We start from the raw sequence: 19,730 nt of genomic DNA on the forward strand, positions 1-19,730 counted from the left end.
ATGTTAATACAGAAAGATATATTTTACAAGATTCTCTTCTAAAATAATGATTGTGTAGCAAGACCAAATTACTTTCATCCCCCAACATCTGCCAGAAGGCTGCACAAACTTTCCTAGCGAATTTTTTATTGTGCAAGAAATTTCAGCTCCAGCATTGTTTCAAACACAGCTCCTGCAGCCTTCCTCCATCTCCTCCAGAAAACACATGTACAGGAAAGCTACTTTGGCTTTAGTGCCAATGTATAACATCATCACTTAAAATCTGCTTATACAAGGCACCCCACTATTTTTAATAATATGAATGCAATGGAAAGATGACTCATGGGTTACTCACATGAAGTAAAAAATGGCACGACTTGGGAAATTCAGACTGTATTCACTTTTGCCAGCATGAAGGTTAGCAGAGTGTAAAGCAATTTGCCTTCAGCTGTGAAGACAGAGAGGCTACTGAGAAGAGCCTAATAGTCCAGCCCAAATGAAAAGAGAGAGGCAATTCTGAATACAAGATTTGGGAGGCTAAAATAGGATTTTAATCTCTAACATTCGGTACTTACTGGGTAGTCACTGCATGTAAATACTGACTTTAGGAGGATTGCAATATTAACTATTGACCAAAGTGGGTTGTTCTTGTCAACATTTAAAACAATATTATTTTGACCTGAGGAGTTATCTTTGTAACTTCTATTTCCCCAGCCACTAGGTCTCTCTTCAAAGACCTGCTAAACAGAATCTACGCTTTGACAAGATCAGAAATTATCCTACAAAAATCCCAGAGAGTTACGTGGGCAAAGACTAGGAAGAAATCTAATTATACAGCTTACAGAAAAACTATTTGACATACAGTTTCATTAAACTGTAATGTTCAATAAAGTCTCTTTGCATCCTTCTGACAGCTTTAAATGAAGCACACTGAGTACAATTTAATTCCAGTGTAAAATTGCTTTGCTCTTCTGGCGTCAGAAAGAGCTTTGACTGTAAATAAGATGCTTTTTTAAGAACCAGTCTCTTATACACCAGATAGCAGCCTCTATCTACCCATGTCATGTTGTAATCACATTTACAACATTTTTTCTCCTGTATTATCACATTCTGAATTCCAATGAAAAATGAAATCAATCTTTGAGACAGATTACCAAAATACTCGTAAAACAGAATGGGAGAGAAGTTGTGCCATATCCCAAAGACATGTTTTACACAATGCATTAATCTCAACATTGCCCAAGCCTGAAGCAAGTGTGGATCCTAGCAGAATCTCTGTGGCCAGTTTGTAGCATTGTGTTAAGGGTTGGCAGTATAGCAGATGAAATATTAAGGGGCACTATAGTATGATTCTGAAGCCAGACACAGACTTTAAATGATGACATGAAGTACTCCAGTAGCCATTAGCACAGTTTGACCCTTTACTGCCCATCCTGCCCCAGGCATCATCCTTTCTACTTTCTTCTATGGTCCCATGCTACCATCACTGTAATTAGGCAAACAAAACTGTGTCTGACTGCTTTTAAAATGTATTCTATTAAATAAGGTTTGTAAAAAATAAACCCCATCTTTTCTATGGCAGGATTTTGGGATGTTAGCTTAAATCTCTCTTGGATTTGGTTTATACAGACAATTATCTTGGCCTAAGAGCACCCATAGCTGAGCCAGGGGAGAAAAGGCTGTAGGGGTAATGACTTATACCAGATTTGTCACCAAATTATTTCTGGCTTTATAAGCCATAGCTCACTAATATCAGTTAACTTTTTTTTGTTACTAACACACAGAGAATTTCCAGCATGCAGTTTCAAGATTTCTTCAGATCGTTTTGCTCATGGGCAGAACAACTTCTACCCAATCCACAGCTCTTTTAAATATTGTAGCCAAATCCTTTTCTTCTTGGGTCATCCACAGAAACACAGAATTTTTGTCCTACTGCATGTGCAAGCATAGCACTCACTCCTTTGTGAATTTTCAAAAGATGAAAAGAGAACCTGACTATTATCCCAGTGTTGTCCAAAGGGCTTCTCTCACCTCTGTTTGGGGTATTTCTCCCTCATTGTCTGTGGAAACCAGCTTGCAGAGTTTTGGCAGAAGCAGCTTCAACCAGCTTGTATTGGCCTGTGCCTTCAGCCTTGTGCCAAGGGGTGCACTGCTGAGCTGCTGTCTGCTCTGCTCATTCACTACCTGAGGTGCCTTTTATGCTATCAGGTATTTACAGACTCATATAAACGAGAACGGGGGCCTCTTTAAAATAGTTATGGCCCCTTTGGACCTATTACAGATGATCAGCAAATGAACTGGCACACGTTTGGTATGCCTTTTTACATCCTCAGTGTACAGTACCATAAACGCTCGCTGTCCTCTCACTGGTGATTAAGTTCAGGCAAATATGTACTCAGGCAGTTTCTTAAGTGCATATTATTTCTGTTCTGCAAGTGCTCCTTTAGAGCCGTTTCAGATTTATTGATGTTTGGAAGCTTTTAAATATCCATTAACCACATTAATTGACCACAGCAATTCCATCTGACTCATTATTTGTGTTTGTTAGAATATATTTAGGCATTTTCTTAAATGGGTGTTAATGGACCACAGGATCTCCCTTGGAAACCCTATAATAAATCAGGTAAATACCTGCTGAAGTGCTATAATGTTTATTTTTTTACTACTTAATTTTATCCTTAATATTCCATGTTTTGAACATATGAAGTATATGAAGCTGTATTTTTTTTTGGGCACTGCTTCTGTGTTATTCAGTGTTGCACCAAGATGCACCCACACCAGCTGCTACTTTGGCTATCTACTGTTGAAGGCAGTCCATCCTTCCCTTCCTTTAAAGATGCAATAACATGCCCAGAGACTGGAATATATTGTGAAGAAACTTTTACAACTGCAGCTGTCAAATCTAATTAAAAACATGTACACAACTGCATGTGCTATTTGCACTTGTCATAATTTGAAGTACAGTATTTTCTGTGACTTCCATACAACAACAGAAGGGAATTAAAGTCTGGAGGAAAAAGCATACCTGTGTAAGTACTGGCATTATTTCTGGTATCTCCCTTTTATTTTTTTTCTCTCTCTCTCTGCTGTTTTGCAAGATTGACTACTGGGAACAAATTCTAGAAGCAGGAGGCAAGAAGTGGAGTCCCATCTGGTGCATACATTGTGAGAAGAGGTGCTGCTTGGGCTTCTCCTAAGCTGGATGTTACCATTGGAATATTTTGAATGGAAAATATTATTCTAATATTATTATTAGAATACTATTAGGGGTTCAAAATCCAACCTAGTTGTGATAGAAGTGTGTTTTGCTGGTGCCACCCATCCCTGGGTGTATCACAATGCAGAAAGCACACGAGCTGCCATCTCAGTAAAAGGTGCCCTTGGTTAACCCTGCTCCACATCTGCCTCCTCCCCATGTACTCAATGCTGTGGAAATGATGAAGACAATGCATTTGTGCCACTCTCTGCTGCTCTGGGCAGCTGCTTGCTTGGACTCTGTGAAACACTGGCAGCCAAAGAGATGAGCAGGCATTACTTCTGACACAAGAAAGTACCCCAGGTGACTCAGCCTTGTCAACCCTCACCTTTCATCTCATTTGCAGCGCAGTCATGGCCACCTGAACCATTTTATTCCACTTTCTGATTCCCTTGGTGAGACCGCACCTAGTCTGTCCAAAGTTTTCCTGATGTAATCCTACCACTGCTCGTTCTGGTAGCAGTGAAGACTTTGAAGCACTCTCAAAAATGCTGGGGTTCTTACTGCCTGTATTTTCTCTGGTTTAGTTCATTAGGCCATTTTAGTTAACCCCCTGGTGAATGACATGATTTCTGTTTTCTCACACTTGAGTACAAGTTGTCACCCGAACAGACATTTTTAAGGGTTTTAGAATTTCAGTGCTAACACAGTTGTGTCCACTTTCTGATTGGCTGTTTTTCATTTTTCACTGCCTTTTGCAACAGTAAGCAAAATAACATATGGTTTTAAATAACATTGCATTCTCAAATGTGATGATTTTCTATTTTAAAATAAACACATCTTCAATCTGATAAGTTAAAACCAAGGTTCCAAATCATCCCAGAAGCCACACACACCATGCACATGAATAGTCTCACTGAATTAACATCAGCCTATGAATACAGTGATCTGCATGTAGAAACGTTTGCTGGAGAGCATCTGAATGATAAGCTCTTTTATTACAAGGGGGTGGATAAAAGGGGGAAGGGAAGAGAGGGCAAAGAGAGTAAATGCAAACCTTGAGCTAAAAGTAGCAAGCTTCTGCCCAAAGGATGTAAAAAGTTGTATGCAAATATCTTTACTTAAGTGTTTCACTCTTTTTTTTTAAGGTTATTTAGTATTTTTAATATAATTACTTAAAAAAAAAAACACTAAATAGAACTCCTCACGTGTTTCCATCTAACATTTTGCATTACTCTCCAACTTCTCTGTTGAATCTCAAGAGCACAACAAAATCTTTGGGAAATGCCTACTGCCTCAGAACTCTGCTGTGCACTTCTCTGTTTCACCATGGAACTTTGGCAGATGCATTCAGTGGCACGCAAAAAGGCAAAGACTCACCCTTAATATTATATAGTTTCAACAGCACTGCAGCTGGGTTATAGAAATAATTTCCATTCTTTGAAGACAAACATGACTGAAGAGTACAGCAAAAGTCTGCCCTAACATTTGTCTTTTAGGAGCAGAATTACATGTAGGAAGCACCCTCAGATTTTCAATGCACTGTGAAAAAAAAAAGTGTTCTCTGTCTTCTGTTAGAAAATTGTTTGAAGAATCTGATTTTGTTTGTAACTGATGTACATGTTTCTGTAGAAACAGAGCTGCGCCTCAGCATTTTAGGAAAACTCCAGGGACTGTCTTCTCTCAGTACTTTTGAGTTTTATATGTGCTGCAGCTCTAGTAAGATTTTTATTTTGTGTATGTTTCCCTCAGTTAAAAATCTTCCTATCGAACACAGAAAGATAAGAAAGATTTTCTGTTGCAAAATTAAAGGCACAAACATCAATCACCTAAAATCACTGACATCCACCCAGAAATAAATGCAAATATGCTCTGTAACATTTTGCTGCTATTATCTGTGGAGAAGCACTGCTGCCCTTTCTACCAGAGCATGGCTGCCCTCACAGGAATGTAAACTTGGCATTAACCCTGGCAGATTCCCACTCCCTGCCCTCTCTCATTTAACATTAACTCACTCCTATACTGTTATCAGAAGGTAAAGGTCATAGCTTTATTTACACAATACAGCACTATACAAACGGTCATTAAACAAGAAAATCTTGCACCAAATAAACATGAAGCAAAAAAACAATGCTGACCTCGCTACCGGGAACTCCCCCTGGAAGTACCTTGTCATTCCTCAAATGAGGTCAATGGTGCTGCTCTAGCCTTCTAAATATTAACTGCCCGGCACTGCTCTTCTGCATACCCAACTCCCACGGAAGAGCCAGCTAAGGACTTTCTTATGTTCCAAACCCAGGAGAAATTCAGAAAGCATGCTACTGTTGGCAAGACCGTGTGGTTCATATCCTATTCCCACAGCCTTTACTCATCCTTCCACAGCTGGAAACCTTGTCAAAGGCTCTCCTATACGACAGCGGCCTTTAGCACAATACATAAGCTGGGCAGATGGCAGGGTGGACTCCCTCAGTCCGAATGCCAGAAGCCTGGGAACCAACCCTCCTTCCTGCTTCTCATCTCCCTTGGCCCCGCTCCTCTCCACCCCAGCCCACTGCCTTTTCCTGCAGGGAAGACATCCTGCTTATTTATGCATTTCATGTCTGCTGGCCTGCCTGGATCCAGCAAGAAAAGAACAGAAGGCAGGAGGCCACCAACTAAAATCCTGTTGGAGCTCATGTTCAGTTTCGGACACTAGACCAGGCAGAGCAGAGCGTGGATGTAGTCTGGGGTGCAAACCTAGCCAGGAGCACTGGTCAGGTGGTGTGGCTTGGGCAGCAGCCACCAGAGACACTGGGGCTCAGGCACACATGCTGCAGTACAATTCACTTCTTGCTTCCTGCTTTTACAGAAGGTGATGGAAACAGTTTGTTGCTCACTTGCATGAGAAGCACTGTAACTTCTCTGTAGCAGACTCCTGTGATGGGCAGTTTATGTGAGGAGGGGCTTCAGAGACACCGGGGCTCAGGCACACGTGCTGCAGTAAAATTCACTTCTTGCTTCCTGCTTTTACTGAAGGTGATGGAAACTGTTGCTCACTTGCACCAGAAGCACTGTAACTTCTCTGTAGCAGACTCCTGTGATGGGCAGTTTATGTGAGAAGGGGCTTCAGTTCATGATATTCCTGTGTGTACGGTCTGAATACACTATATGAGGATACGAGATCTTTTTTGGCCCTCCTTCATGGACCATAGCTCAAGCACCAATTTGACCTTTAACTGTTTAGAGTTGCAGTAAGATCATCTTTACATACTTAAAACCAAATTTAAATCAAAATGCTTCATGTCTAGTTTTGTATTTTAAAAAGGAAAAGAAAAAAAGGTAGTGGGGGAGGGGAATTTTATTTGGCTGCTGCTACTCAGAAATAACAGAGTAAGGCAACTTGGGAGAAGGATGACTTTTAACATCTTAACCACTGACCATGCAACATTTTCATCAATGTAAATATAACTCTTCGTTACTCTGCCAAGGTTGCACTGAATCATACAACCGCCAGTGAAGTCAGACTTTCTAAATATTCTTATTTCACATAAAAACACACTAATGAAAGTGCTTTTAATTTTAGGTAGTTCTTCTTTCTGGAACCTTGGCATGTGTTGCCCTGATAAATGGGAATGCTGGGAAAACTGATCATTCATGGAAAAAATTCAGTTAGTGTTCAAACAAGTTCTTAGGGTATTTGTGTGTGGAAAAAGCCTGCAGGTATTCAAGGATTGTCATCAGTATATTTATATTTGTATTCTCATCAATTCAGTGTTAATATATCCTTCATCATGACCAACATACTAATTACAGAGTGCACAGAGCCTCAGAAAGCTGCAACAAGTTACAGGCTGGATTATTACTTCATATTGCTGAGGACCATGATAACCCATAGTTAAAAATGAGGACTGCTGTATGACCTGGTGCTGTGCTACTTGAAGGCAACATCTCACAGACCTCGCATTTGAAACGAAAAGAACGCGTTAACCTGAAGCAGACGACACCAATTTCCCACTTAAGATATTTTTCACCCTCTCAGGTGAACTGGTATCGTGTATATTCATTTTCCTTCTTTTGTATATCAGAGAGAGCACCCCACTTAACCACTTGAATGGTCTTGGAGCACACCAGAGATCACACGCCATGCAACTAGCGGCCCTTTGGATCTTCACTGAAACAAGGTTTGTAGCTTACACAATTACTCCCTAAACCAAATATGGACTGGGGACAGTGGTACTTATGCTAATGAAGTAGTATCCCATTCTACTGCTGATGTCCCTGCCTGGGGAGACAACAGTTCTATGTACGTATTTTGGGCCAGAGGGGTCCACTTGTGTCACCTCACTTGAACTCCTACCATGAGAGTCAGAGACACCCACCTGGGTACTCCTGTCCTAAGGCCAACAGCTGCAGAGGAAACAAGAACACGTAACATTTACAGGCACCTGTGGAAAGTGCACAGGACTGCTGAAAGTCAGTACAAGAGGGCTGTACGGAACCAGCAGTTTCTTAACACTCAGTTTGTTGCACCTTCCCTGTATGACAACATATATTAAGCTGATGATGACTAACTTCAAAAATACCAGGCTACAGGGACAGGCGACAGTGAACACAGTCCACAACCTTTCATCACCAAGTTCAAAGTCCAGTTCAGCTCACAGGCAAAATGAGATTTGCAGCCTAGCCCTTAATTCCTGAAGCTTGGATACATTTTTTCAAAGTGGTGCAATTGCATAACACAAACAAAAATGATTGCCAGAAACTGCAACTGAAACTTCTCTGGTGTCTGATTGACTGCACTTGTATTATCAGGTCCCAGCTTAACATGTGCCTTGACAGCTGAATGCCAGATGAGAGGGAAGGTGGCACGGATAATGCAAATATTTTTGTGAAGTTGTTGAAGTGTTTTTGACACAACAGCAGCAACATTATACCCTGAAAAATGCCACACTGAAAATTATCATGAAGTTTATCTACCATACAAAATGCATTTAGTAACGGCAGCATCTTTATATATATATGTAAATGGTGAGGTTCATCATTATTTCCAACATAAACTCAATAAACAAAGGGGTGGTACGTATTTCCAGTGAGCACACAGATAATTGGGCAAGTCTGAGAACAACTGTTGGGCCAGTTGCAAAGATGTGAACTTGCAGAATAATTTCTATTGCCAAACAGCGAGCTGGCTCTCTCTTTGAACTTCAGGGGAAATGAGGATAAGCTAGTTATTATAAAAGATGATCATTTAGTATCATCATAGGACTTTCTAAAAATCTAACCAACAAGCCAAAGCATGAGCTAAAGGTAGTTATTTACTTCCAAAAATATAACTATGTTTAGCTCCAAACAAATACTTCCACATACACTGCTGAAAAAAGATCAGAAGGTATAGCAGCTATTTTGAAACCTGTATTTCCATCAAACACCTTAGTTTATTTATATGTTCCCCATTTTCCTTGAAGTATTGCCCACACAAGCAGCATTTCCCACTTTGGAGAATAACCATTAATTTCACACCACAATGTTTTTTCTAGAAATATAATTACACTGAAGACAAGTACTCTTTATTAAAATATCTGAAGGCACTTCAGGTAGTTATGATTGCTAGTTATTCAGAAGCACATGTTTTCTTTTCTCTTATTTATTTTTTAATTTCCCCCTCCCCACCCTTTTTCTTTTCTTTTTTACCCCCGTTTCCTTTCCTTGTTTGCCAGCTAATAAGAGCTTTGGAGATGTAAAGGAGTGACTTGATCCCAGTGCATTTTTAACACTGTAATAACTGATGCAGTGAGGTATGGAAAAATCAGACTGAACCTTTTCTCTGCAAGACAACTATTCTAACATACCAACAAATGCATTTTCCCAGGGCCTGGCACACTATGAATGAATGGTGACATTTTCTTACAATTATTAATTCTGTTAAGATAATCTATAACTTCTTCTTTCTACTTGTATTTTATAGAGTACCTGGGATGTACATTTTATGAACCGTTGAAGCTGGTAGCATCCCCTAGTTGGGAAAATCAGTTATTCTTACGGACCTAACTACATCCAGATCCAAATGCCTGTGCCAAAGCAGAATACAACTAAATCTGTTCCTAACGTTGTTTCTTTTTTGAGTTCCTAGTTTCATCCTGTAACTCATGTTATTTCTCTTCTTCTGCTTCTTCTGATAATACAACCAATAAAACATGCCGTTTACAATTTTAGTTTTACTGTAGCATGCCAAAGACATGTCAGCATAGTTTCTGAATCAAGTTGAGAGTATCTTGCAAAGCATTGTCTCATCAGAATGACATTTCTCTTGGGATCGAAGTGTTTTGATGATAAAAACTCACAGAAAGAACACAGGCACACAGAGCCATTCAATGCAGCTAGAAGCCAACATGCAGCAGAAGCCACATGTAAGACAAGGGAAAAGAGGGAGAAAAGAGGAAGAGAGGAGGTGCATGAGGATGTATGTTGAAGTAGAGGAGATTGGAGGGAAGAGGGAGAATGAATGCACACTCACATAAAGAAGGGGGAAGATAATTTTACTAATTCTTTCTTGGTGGTTCTCAAATACCTACACTGACTGCTAATTACAAAGTGTCTAAACTCCCATTTTCAGGAAGAAGAAATAAGCTCAAGACCTTTTAAGGAAACAAATTATCAAAATCCTTCGCTTTTTAAAGCACCAATGCTGTCTGTTTCCCTCATAATGGATTCTTAAAAATTCTGAAGTTGCCATGTTCTACTAGCTAAATATACAAATACATTGCTATAGAAATAAACACAGACAATGAATAAGAAATGTGATACAGGTAGCAAAGGTAAGAACTATGTAGGATCTTCAGCACTTGAAAACAAACTTATGCAAAGTGGTAGGGCTGAAAGTCCAACCCAGTATGCAAACATCACACCAGTGTTAATGAAAGATGGACATCAAGAGCTGCAGCTAGCAAAAAAGTTTTCCAAAGAAAAATGGATTTTTGACTGAAAGACCAGTTTCAGAGAGATGTATTTTCCTCCGAAGGTGTAATGTTCTGCTGTTTGCTATGTCTCTGGAAAGAAGACTCCTTCTCTGAGAAGCTTCCCTTTGAATCCCAGGTCATGGGAAAGCCAATGGCCTATGATGCTCTCACCACTCAGTTCTGGCTACTAAACATTTAAAATTAACTTCTTTAAGTTTCTAATACTCTTAAGATCAGCCTTAATATGAATCCAGGGATGTGACAAATTCTACATCCTCATCTTGATGTTTCTGCTCAAGAAGTTTGAGACTGCCTGTCCCTGAAACGACTACCCCAAATCAAAACTGATAACCTGAAAGAGGGTGAGAATATCAAGAGACTTTCAAAACTCAGTTCAATCCACAGAACTCAGAAATTTTAGTAGACAGGACAGACCTGCATCACAAAACCTGTAAAGCACACTGCTTGTGAAAGCCTGAATTAATCACAGGCAATGACAGGCTGCTTAAAACAAATAAAAAGAGAGGAAGGGTGAAATGACAAGATAAAGGACTTAATAAACACATTAACGTCAGTGTGAAAATTTTTAAAGTGATTCCTTACTTTCAATAATGAAAGCCTACCCACAAATATATTCCTTACCACAGCACAACAGAATGCACTTTATTCTGTGGGCATGGGTGCTGAAGATTAGAGATTAGGGGGTGAGGGCAGAGGTTCAAAACAAATGCAGGCACTTGCAAGCAAATGAAAATTGTCTGCAAAGAGCCACTTCCTGCTGGTGACTAAGCCTTCACCCAAACAGTCCAGAGGAAGGGGCATAAGTAAAGCATTGCAAACGGCCATCCCGATTGTATCGGAGTGGAGACAACTAGGACAAACAAACTCAGGAAGTGGCAGGGAGTTAGAGACCCAGAGGAAATCTATGGCACCGAGAGGAGAGTGAAGAGACCGCGCCGATCTGCAGAAAGGTCACCTCTGGGCTGCAGCCTGCCAAGCTTTTCAAACCCGCTTTATTTGGACTCTAGTACAGAACTGGCACACACAGCTGGCGACTGCTGCGGAGCTATTCAAATGTTAACGTTCTCCATGATGAACAGCCAAAAAAAGGTCTATGTAAGCAAATTGGAACAAACAACTAATCTAAATCTAGTTGCTAAGTAACAGCGGTTTTCAGGCAACACCAAGCCTCAGGAATACTTTACTTTTGATCAAAAAAAACCAAGTACCTGTAGATGACGCCATGTTGGTGAAGGAACATGAGTGCTGATGTGACCTCTGCTGCATAAAAGCGGGATCGAGGTTCGTCAAATTTGCGTGAGCGCTGGATTTGAAACATTAAGTCCCCTCCATTTACATATTCCATGACGAAAAAGAGGCGGTCCTGAAATTAATTAAACAGAGTTATTTAGCTAATTTCTTTTAGTCACACAAAGGACTGCTCGAAGCTACCCTTCAGGCGACTGGAGTGTTTACATCAAGAAATGAAAGAAACAAATGCTACAGTTCTGAAAAGGGGAAAGCTGACAAGCAAAATCCCCCAAACGTAAAAATGAGACAAGAGTCTCAAAGTGAGAAATGATAAAAAAGGAATAAAATAAAGATGTGGTAATAAATAAGAAACACACCGAACTCACACATCAACAAATACATATGGAATTATAATCCATTTTATATAACGGAGACATTTAAATGATGTAATTGCTTTTAAAATTTAGCCATAGCAATAAAGAGACAAAGTAAATTCTGTCAGCTACTGGAGGGCTGCTGGGCAAACTTTAGGCTTTTTGTTCTTCTCTTACCTCTTATCAGCTACTTTGCTTGTGAAGTATACTTCCCAAATTATGTAAAAATAAACCGGAATTGTTAGGCTATGGCATCTAGCGTTGCCAGTCTCAAACACTTACATACGACTTTTTGCATTGCCTCAAACTTTATAAAACAATTAAATATAATTACATTATTAAAATACGTATCAGGTTTTTTAAATCTTTTCTTCTGATGATTACCACCTCAAAGTTCAAGTTTTCAAGCCTGCTTCTGTGATGGAGAACTAGAACTGAACTTTACTTGAGAACAGCAACTGAGATTTTTCAGACAATCACCCCATTTTGGTGAGAAAACCACCAAAAGTTAAGCACTCAGTAAAGCAGTCAGAACTGAGAACACCAGTAAACTAAATGTGTGCTTGGCATCTCGAACCATTCATAATCTGAACTGGCAATGCAAATGGCAATGCATAAGCAAAGAAATTACACACCTGATAGAATTTAGATCCTATTTTTTGTAAATGTTTCTTAGAAATTTTCATAGTTTTCCTTAATCTGTACTAACAGCTCTAAGTCATTAACCCTTTGCCCATTCAACTTCAGTTTGTAAGCCTACTTCAATTTCTTTATTTCCTTACCATAAAATATCTATACATGCACAGGAGTTTAGACAGAGATGGAGGCAGTTCGTAGTTCTCGTGTTACACGGAGAACGGATCTGAGCATTTACTCCTTGCTCTGTGTCAGCTCAGGTGACACAAACATTTTGTGCTCTGCTCACATGATACACATGTGTGCAAGCCTGTGAATTCACCAAGAGGGGCCCCTCTCCAACTTTCACATCGTGCTGCAGTCTGGCTCTAGCTCATGGTATCTGCTCTGCTAGCTTGAAGCAAAGGAGGAAGACAAGATGCAACATTGCTTTGGACAAATAAAACAACAGAAGATGGAAGGTAATTAACCTCCCAGAAGTGAATCCAAGCCTGCAGATTACACAGTTTATATAGATGAGTCCAGAAATTCACAAATGTTTGCGATTTGTCTTTAATCATCACTCTACAGCTCAGTTCAAAGCATAGCACTTAAAAATATCCTTAAATTTAAGCATGTGCATTAATCCTGCTCATTAAGTGCCTAAATGTTATACTGGAGGGGGCTAGAAATGTTTGGCTGACTTTTTGCTGATTACAGAAAGAGGATGCAGAAAAAACTCTTGATTCCACCCCTATCTTGGGAACACAGAAACTGCCAGACTGGATCAAAATAAGGATCCAGGTAGACTAGCATTCTTGGTAAAATATTGTTAACAACTTTAGTAACTTTTTGCAGCATTTTTCTTACTATTCCCTACTAAGGAAAGCCTACTGAAGAATATCATCAAAATTTCTGGTTGTATCATACTTTCAAAGGAGCATGGCTTCAGAGCCATGCCTTTGTTCTTTTTGTCCTGCTCAGTGCATGGTTCTGTAATGTAACATGAGGACACAACATCCCTACGAAGATACAAGCATTGTCCTTTGTTACACTCCTCACCACTGCAACACAGACTGAGTATCTCCAAAGAGTAGCTTCAGCACGAGGATTCCTTTTGCAACACGTTGCCTTAGATTATTTCACATGGATATATTTCAGTGGTTCAAATACAAAACCCATTTGGACCACAGGCTGCAGAGTGTCTGACTAACATTTGGCTAAAGTAACTTACTCCTAATGCTTGTGGAAATTGAACTTTCTTACATTGCTATTTTAACCTTTCCAAAGTCAATGGTCTGGATGTGAGCGGGAACATCCAGGAAAAAGAAACTGCAATTCACATTCCCCTGAGCAGCCACACTCATTCCCAATATTGCTTCCTTTTTGCTGCATCTGTACCACAAGTATAGGACACATGATGCTGATGCAAAGGGACTGTGCTGTCTTACAACTGTGACTCCCAAATGGTGACTCTCAATTTGCCACTGAGCTGGGAGCTGCTGCACCTAACAGTGATACCATCACTCTTCCAACTGTAGGGATGGTGCACAAAAAAAGGCTGGTTTACACAATTGCATAGATCAGGGTCATTTCCTAACATGTCCTGATACAGTTGGCATCATTTTTCATTTTTATATTAAATACTCTATGTTTGACCCAAACAGGACCAATGGTTTTTTTGACATCCACTGACTGCCTAATTGCTGACTCTAAATATCAGAAGGTGCATAATTGCATTTAGTTAAAACTTCAAGCTCTTTCATTTTGGTTCAGTCCTTTGTAGGACATTGCCTCTTCAGCCAACGAAAAACTTAACCTGGTTGTTTACCAGAATATCTTGTCATTAGACAGTCTGAACAAAAGCTCTAGTTAATCAGCTCCATTCCCAGAGCTGTAGAGTGCTAACTCTCCTGTCTTCTTACATGTCTTTCTTAGTGTGCACATCCCATTCTCAATTTGAAGGGATATTTCTGGCAGATTCTGCAGCTTACTTGCAGCACCTCTTCAAATGCATGCCTATTAACAGCTTGGTGATGGAAAGGGCTCTGCTGTTGCACTCCTCTGCTACACACTGACATTTTAAGTTACTTTTCCAGCTTTCCTGGGTGCACATCTCAGTTTTCTAATGAGAATTCATAGAAAAAAGATAAGTTTCAAAGTTCTGTTCTCTGTTTACAGTAAAGCTGGGGAAGGGTTTGGTTTTGAGAGAAGAAAAATAAATTCTTACCTACTAACATGGGTTAAACAGTAAGATGCACAACATGCACATGCACTGCAGGATGGAGTTGCAACACTAAAAGGTGCCCTCTGTTTTGACAAAATATTCAAGTCCCTATGAAAACTACTTTCTTAAAGTCACTCTCTGGTCCTTTTTTTGTGCACAGGACAACGACATGATCAGCTGGGACAAAATCCATTTTTCCCATAACCTCAACAACAGACACACTGTTTTGATTTTTGCTACTTTAACTTTTTTTTTTCCCCTATCTTTCAACAAGTTAATGATCAAAATACAGGTTCCTAACCCTCTCTTTCCTTTCTGTCATAATGTAAGCATACACAGAGAATAACCCCAGGAGACCTCTGTGACTTCAGTGCAGATCCTCAATTCATCCTGCAATTTTATCCTCAAACAGGAATTGTGAAATAACCATATTAATCCTTATTGTATGCTACAAGCATCACCATGATATTGTCAAGCACTGAAGTGGGAGAATATAAAGTGAACACTAAAGAATTATACATTAAGGGACAACACAGTGTTTACTCAGTTAAAAAGACACAAGGTATGACTTTATAATTGACTGCATTCCAAGAGAAAATTCAGTGGGTTTGGTTTGGACTGCATTATTTTTGGACTCCATTTTCATAACATTTGAGAAGTATGTTTTGATGAACAAAAGAAATATAAAGTAGTCCTGGGAACTCTTTAATTATATAAACTGAAATAAAAGGCAAAATCGCAAACAAAGACTTTATAGATTAATCCTCTCTTGGCATCTATAAAGCAAAAAAAGGCAGTGCAAAGTAAGCTAATATGTTTTCTGAAGCGATTAAGAGTCTTCTACAGGGTTTATTTTAGCCCTTAATCATACCTGCTTTTCCTTGAATTTTTCAAAAGATATGGTTGAATGAGAATACTTAAAATAATAAAGGGAAAGGAAAACAGAGAGAGCATGGGTAAGAGATTTTAAAAGCAAAGTGGATGAAAAGAAAAAATATACAGCTTCACTCTGTATTTCCATAGTATTTTCTGACCATAAATTTAACTACTATACTGGAATTCATAACTGCCTATCTTAACATCTCTATTATTCTAGTCTCACCTCTTGCCTTTCTGAATTGAGATAGTCTCCTGCATGGTTTGTGTCATCAGAACTAGACTCCAAAAGCAACCTCTCTTCTAGTCTGTGTCCCTATCACTATTTGGAGACTTTTTACTTAAACTAGAAATCTTTTTCATCTTCTTTCTCATTCCACTCCTTCAATTGTCCCCCAATTTCATTTTTCATCTCCTTGACATTCAAAATAGCCAACCTTTAGCTCTATGGCAAATCCTTCTAACTAATCCTTTACTCTTCATGCTGATTTAATACTATAACCTTCCCTCTTTCAAACCATTCTCTGATTTTTAGTTCTATGTATATCATTTTTGTTAACATCAGCCTATGTCTTATGTGCACTCCCTGCCAGTTTATATTTGCTTGGTTTTAGATGTTACGAGTTCCACTCAATAAAGTATCAACCTTTTTTTTTAAAAAAAAAAAAAAAAAGTACATATTTTTAATTGAGAAAAGGGGGAGGGTGATTTCCAGAAACATCAATAGTAATAAACTGTCACAACCATAAGAGACTCAATCCAGCTCCTTTCTGTGGAGGTGTGATTAATGATCAAGACCTTCCTAGTAGTAAAACCAGATAATCTTGCCAATCAGTTTTGATTCAACAGATGACACTATACAGTTTATTAGTTGTTTAGATGTGGAATAATACCATTGTTGAGGAACAAGCTTCTACGTAAACCCTTTATGAAAGCTTAGACATGGAAAGACTTTGATGTATGTTTACATTAATTATTGTGTAGCCCTTAAAAGTTTTTTTTCCCTTTTAAACTGTTATCAGTCATTAACCTCTCTGTCCTTTGTTTATTTTCCAATTGAAATCTCATTAACATTAGATTGCAGCTTAAAGACATAATGCCAAGTACAATTATCACTGCAATCTGAAGAATACAGACTTTTTTTTTTCTCCTCTTTCAAACAAGTCCTGCCATCTGGGGGACCCAATAGGCAGTTCAGCACAGCCTCAGTACAGCTGAAATATTACAAAACAAAAATATATCATGCAATCTATCTCCCAGTTTAAAATCTTAGATGTGCATCCATGCTACAAGCCTGAGAACAAACTTTTTTAATACTGTTTTTCGTCTCACAGTTCAGCCCTTAAAACACTTAAAATCAGAGAATTCAGGAAAGGCACCAAAACATGACTCCTCAAGTAAAATTAACAACTGATAAATCTTACCATCCTACTTCAACTACCATTTTTTTCCCTTCATTTATGTTTTCATACAATTGGCTGTGAATAAGTTCTTCCTTATTCTCACTAGTTCCCTAAACTAAGTTCTCTGTGTGAATACACTTTTTTGCTCCCAGTTTCAGAAAGTTCTATTTGAATTAGATTTCTCCAGACACTACTGAAAGTATCAAGGAAACTAATATGTGTATTAAATATGGGTAAATTTAAGTTCAAAATAGTTCACATTCTAGTACAGTACTGTTACATAATGGACTACGTTTACCACTAAACTTGTTGCAAAACAGAAGCCAGAGATACAACTTTTATTGCACAAGAAGTCAGATAAATGTATCACTTTGGTATGCTCTGTAAGATGATATTCTATTCATAATATGCATGTACGGAATTCTCTTCCAACTAGTACAAAATGGTGATTACTTAACTCTATTGAAACATGATGCTCAAAGAGTTTGTTTAAAATTACCTAAAACTACAGCAACTGTCCCACCCCTCAGAACTTGAATAAACATTTCCTGCTCCTAAGGAAATTTCACAGGCACACTGTACACACAACTATAGGCAAACCTTCAGCACCCTGAGCAGAAGACTAACCAAAATGGCAGATTCATCTTCCACAATCCCAAGAGGGATAAATACAAAAAGAAGAGAAAAATCAGGTATAACACCAAAGAAAACAATAAAAAGCTCTCTCCTGTTCGTTTGACTCCTTTTTCAAGTTTAAAGTAACAGTCTTCAACAGGGTACTACAACATGTTGTCTGTCTCTGACTTCAGTGTTTATACTCAGGGCTAATTGTGTTGTTTTTCCTGTTTTGTACCAGGGCTTTCATGGAGTTCCAAATAAGAAGGGAACGATTTCTATGAATCTCACATTTCTTGGCATGAACGTCCTGTACATAGGAACTGCTATCTTAAATTTCACACTGGGTATCTGCATCTTCCACATAACAAAAAACACACATATACAGATTTTCTTTTCAAGGATTTTTTTTTTTTGTCAGACACTTGAAATTCTCTCAAGCTGGTGGATACTACTATAGCTAGGGACTTACTGCTCAGTTTTACTCAGCTTTGCCCAGCAGCCAATTCTGAATCTGTTTTTTTTTTTTTTTTCCTTTGAAAGAAAGAATGACCTCAAAGTTAAAACATAGAGTCAGAGAACCACACAACATTGGATAAAGAAGTCTTCCAAGGTCACCCAGCTTATCCCACGGCTGACAGGCAGGATCAGCTGTACCTAAGACCAGGGGAACTAACCTTTTCAGTGCTGCAAGGCAGTCTCTGGGCACTGTGAGCCAGCAATCTAACTGTGAACCTGAACAGCCCTGCTGAGTGGACTCTATTTGGCCCACACAGACCTAGAAGCAGAAGTCTTGGGTCTGCTGCAGGCCAAGGGGATTCAGGGGCTGTGTGTGAGTGTGCGCCTCCAGCTGTGCCACAAATCCCTTCTTGGTCCCCTTGTCAGCAGGAGAAGCCAGCAGTGAATAGTATTCCTTTAGCATATTCTGTCTCACAGGTCAGAAAATTGCATCAGTTCCTGAAATCAATCTGATCAGCTCATAAAAATCACCACTGATAAGCATTCCTTGACCTCCACTGGGAGGCTATTTCTGTACTTACAGAAAATACCACTGGGAATTCTTTTCACTGCTGCAAATCATTCGTGTTACTTCTTGTGCTTACCTTACTCAATATACCAACTACTAGCTGTGCTGCAAGCTATATACTGCCTTCAGAGGAACATTTCTGTGCTTTCCATCTTCGTTTCTTAGGCGAAGAACTGGTTATTAATTTCTCAGTTTATAAAACTGATCACAAAATATTTCTGTTCTGCTCTTAGAGACTCCAAACATTACGTTAATTGAGAGCCTGTGGGGTAAAAACCACTTTTAAAGTCTTGAAAATGTTTTCAAGAGCAGCTGGCTCTCCTTGAGACACCGGAATAATTTTCAAAACCTCCTTTCTACCCTACGATACCATACGATGTCAAGGTCAAATCACAACACAATTAGTTTCCAAACAGTGCTTTCAGAATCAGTACAGAGGTTCCTTTACACTGTATTGCTGTAAGGACCTGCATTGCAGCATTTACTCATCTATAATGTGAGTCACTGAAAAAGGTTTTTTAAGCAAGATGTTTGCCCAAGATCTTTAATCTTCATAAAGCAGACCTGGTATGTTGCTTTTGTCATGGGAGATTTATGTTGCCTCCCTGTGGAATATCAATTGCAACTGAACAGAATGGTGTTTTTAACATGTTTTTCATGCCCCTAACACATCCCATAATACTGTTCAACAAGGAAAATATGGCTAGCGTATGTACTCATGGATAAACTGGCTGGCTGGGGGACTTACCAAGTGCTAGCAGTAGGTCACAAATTATGGAAATCATACCTTAGGATTCAAGCAAGAAGCATTACCCAGGACCTCATGGATATTACCTATTCTTTTCAAAAAATGTCAAAGGATGATTAGGTTTTACCTAGACTGGCATTCAAGGAGGAGACCTGGTTTAATGATTTTCCAAAGACAGATCAAATAATACTCTAAAACTGTCCAAAATGATGGAAGGGCAGCATGTCCCAAATTCATAGCGAGTGAAAAAATGCATGATTTGGTTATCCCCTTAGTGGTAATACTTTCCAAGAAGTTTAGTCGATTGTTTCTATTATCCAAAGAATCTAATCCCATATTACTGTGACCAGTAAAATCCACTGACTTTAACATCACTTTTGAAATATAGAGGTCTTCATTTGTACATAAATTTTAGAATACAATAAAGGACGGATATGAATAAAACCTATATCCTAGAATCTGCAACTAACAATCACATACACAT

General features: G+C 39.0%; 1 protein-coding gene across 1 annotated transcript in view; it reads right to left on the minus strand.

The window, feature by feature from the left end:
- The window catches only part of LOC103771496 (protein kinase C epsilon type), a gene marked incomplete at both ends in the record, with an annotated part of 32,364 nt that extends 20,870 nt beyond the window's left edge, over window positions 1-11,494 (minus strand). Inside the window, one exon of the mRNA XM_008938796.1 lies at window positions 11,340-11,494. Coding sequence (XP_008937044.1) covers window positions 11,340-11,494 — 155 coding nt within the window. The remainder of the gene's footprint in view (window positions 1-11,339) is intronic.
- Between the last annotated feature and the right edge of the window lie 8,236 nt (window positions 11,495-19,730).

This window comes from Merops nubicus, unplaced genomic scaffold (genome assembly GCF_000691845.1).
Source record: "Merops nubicus isolate BGI_N331 unplaced genomic scaffold, ASM69184v1 scaffold18004, whole genome shotgun sequence".
Classification (NCBI taxonomy): Eukaryota; Metazoa; Chordata; class Aves; order Coraciiformes; family Meropidae; genus Merops; species Merops nubicus.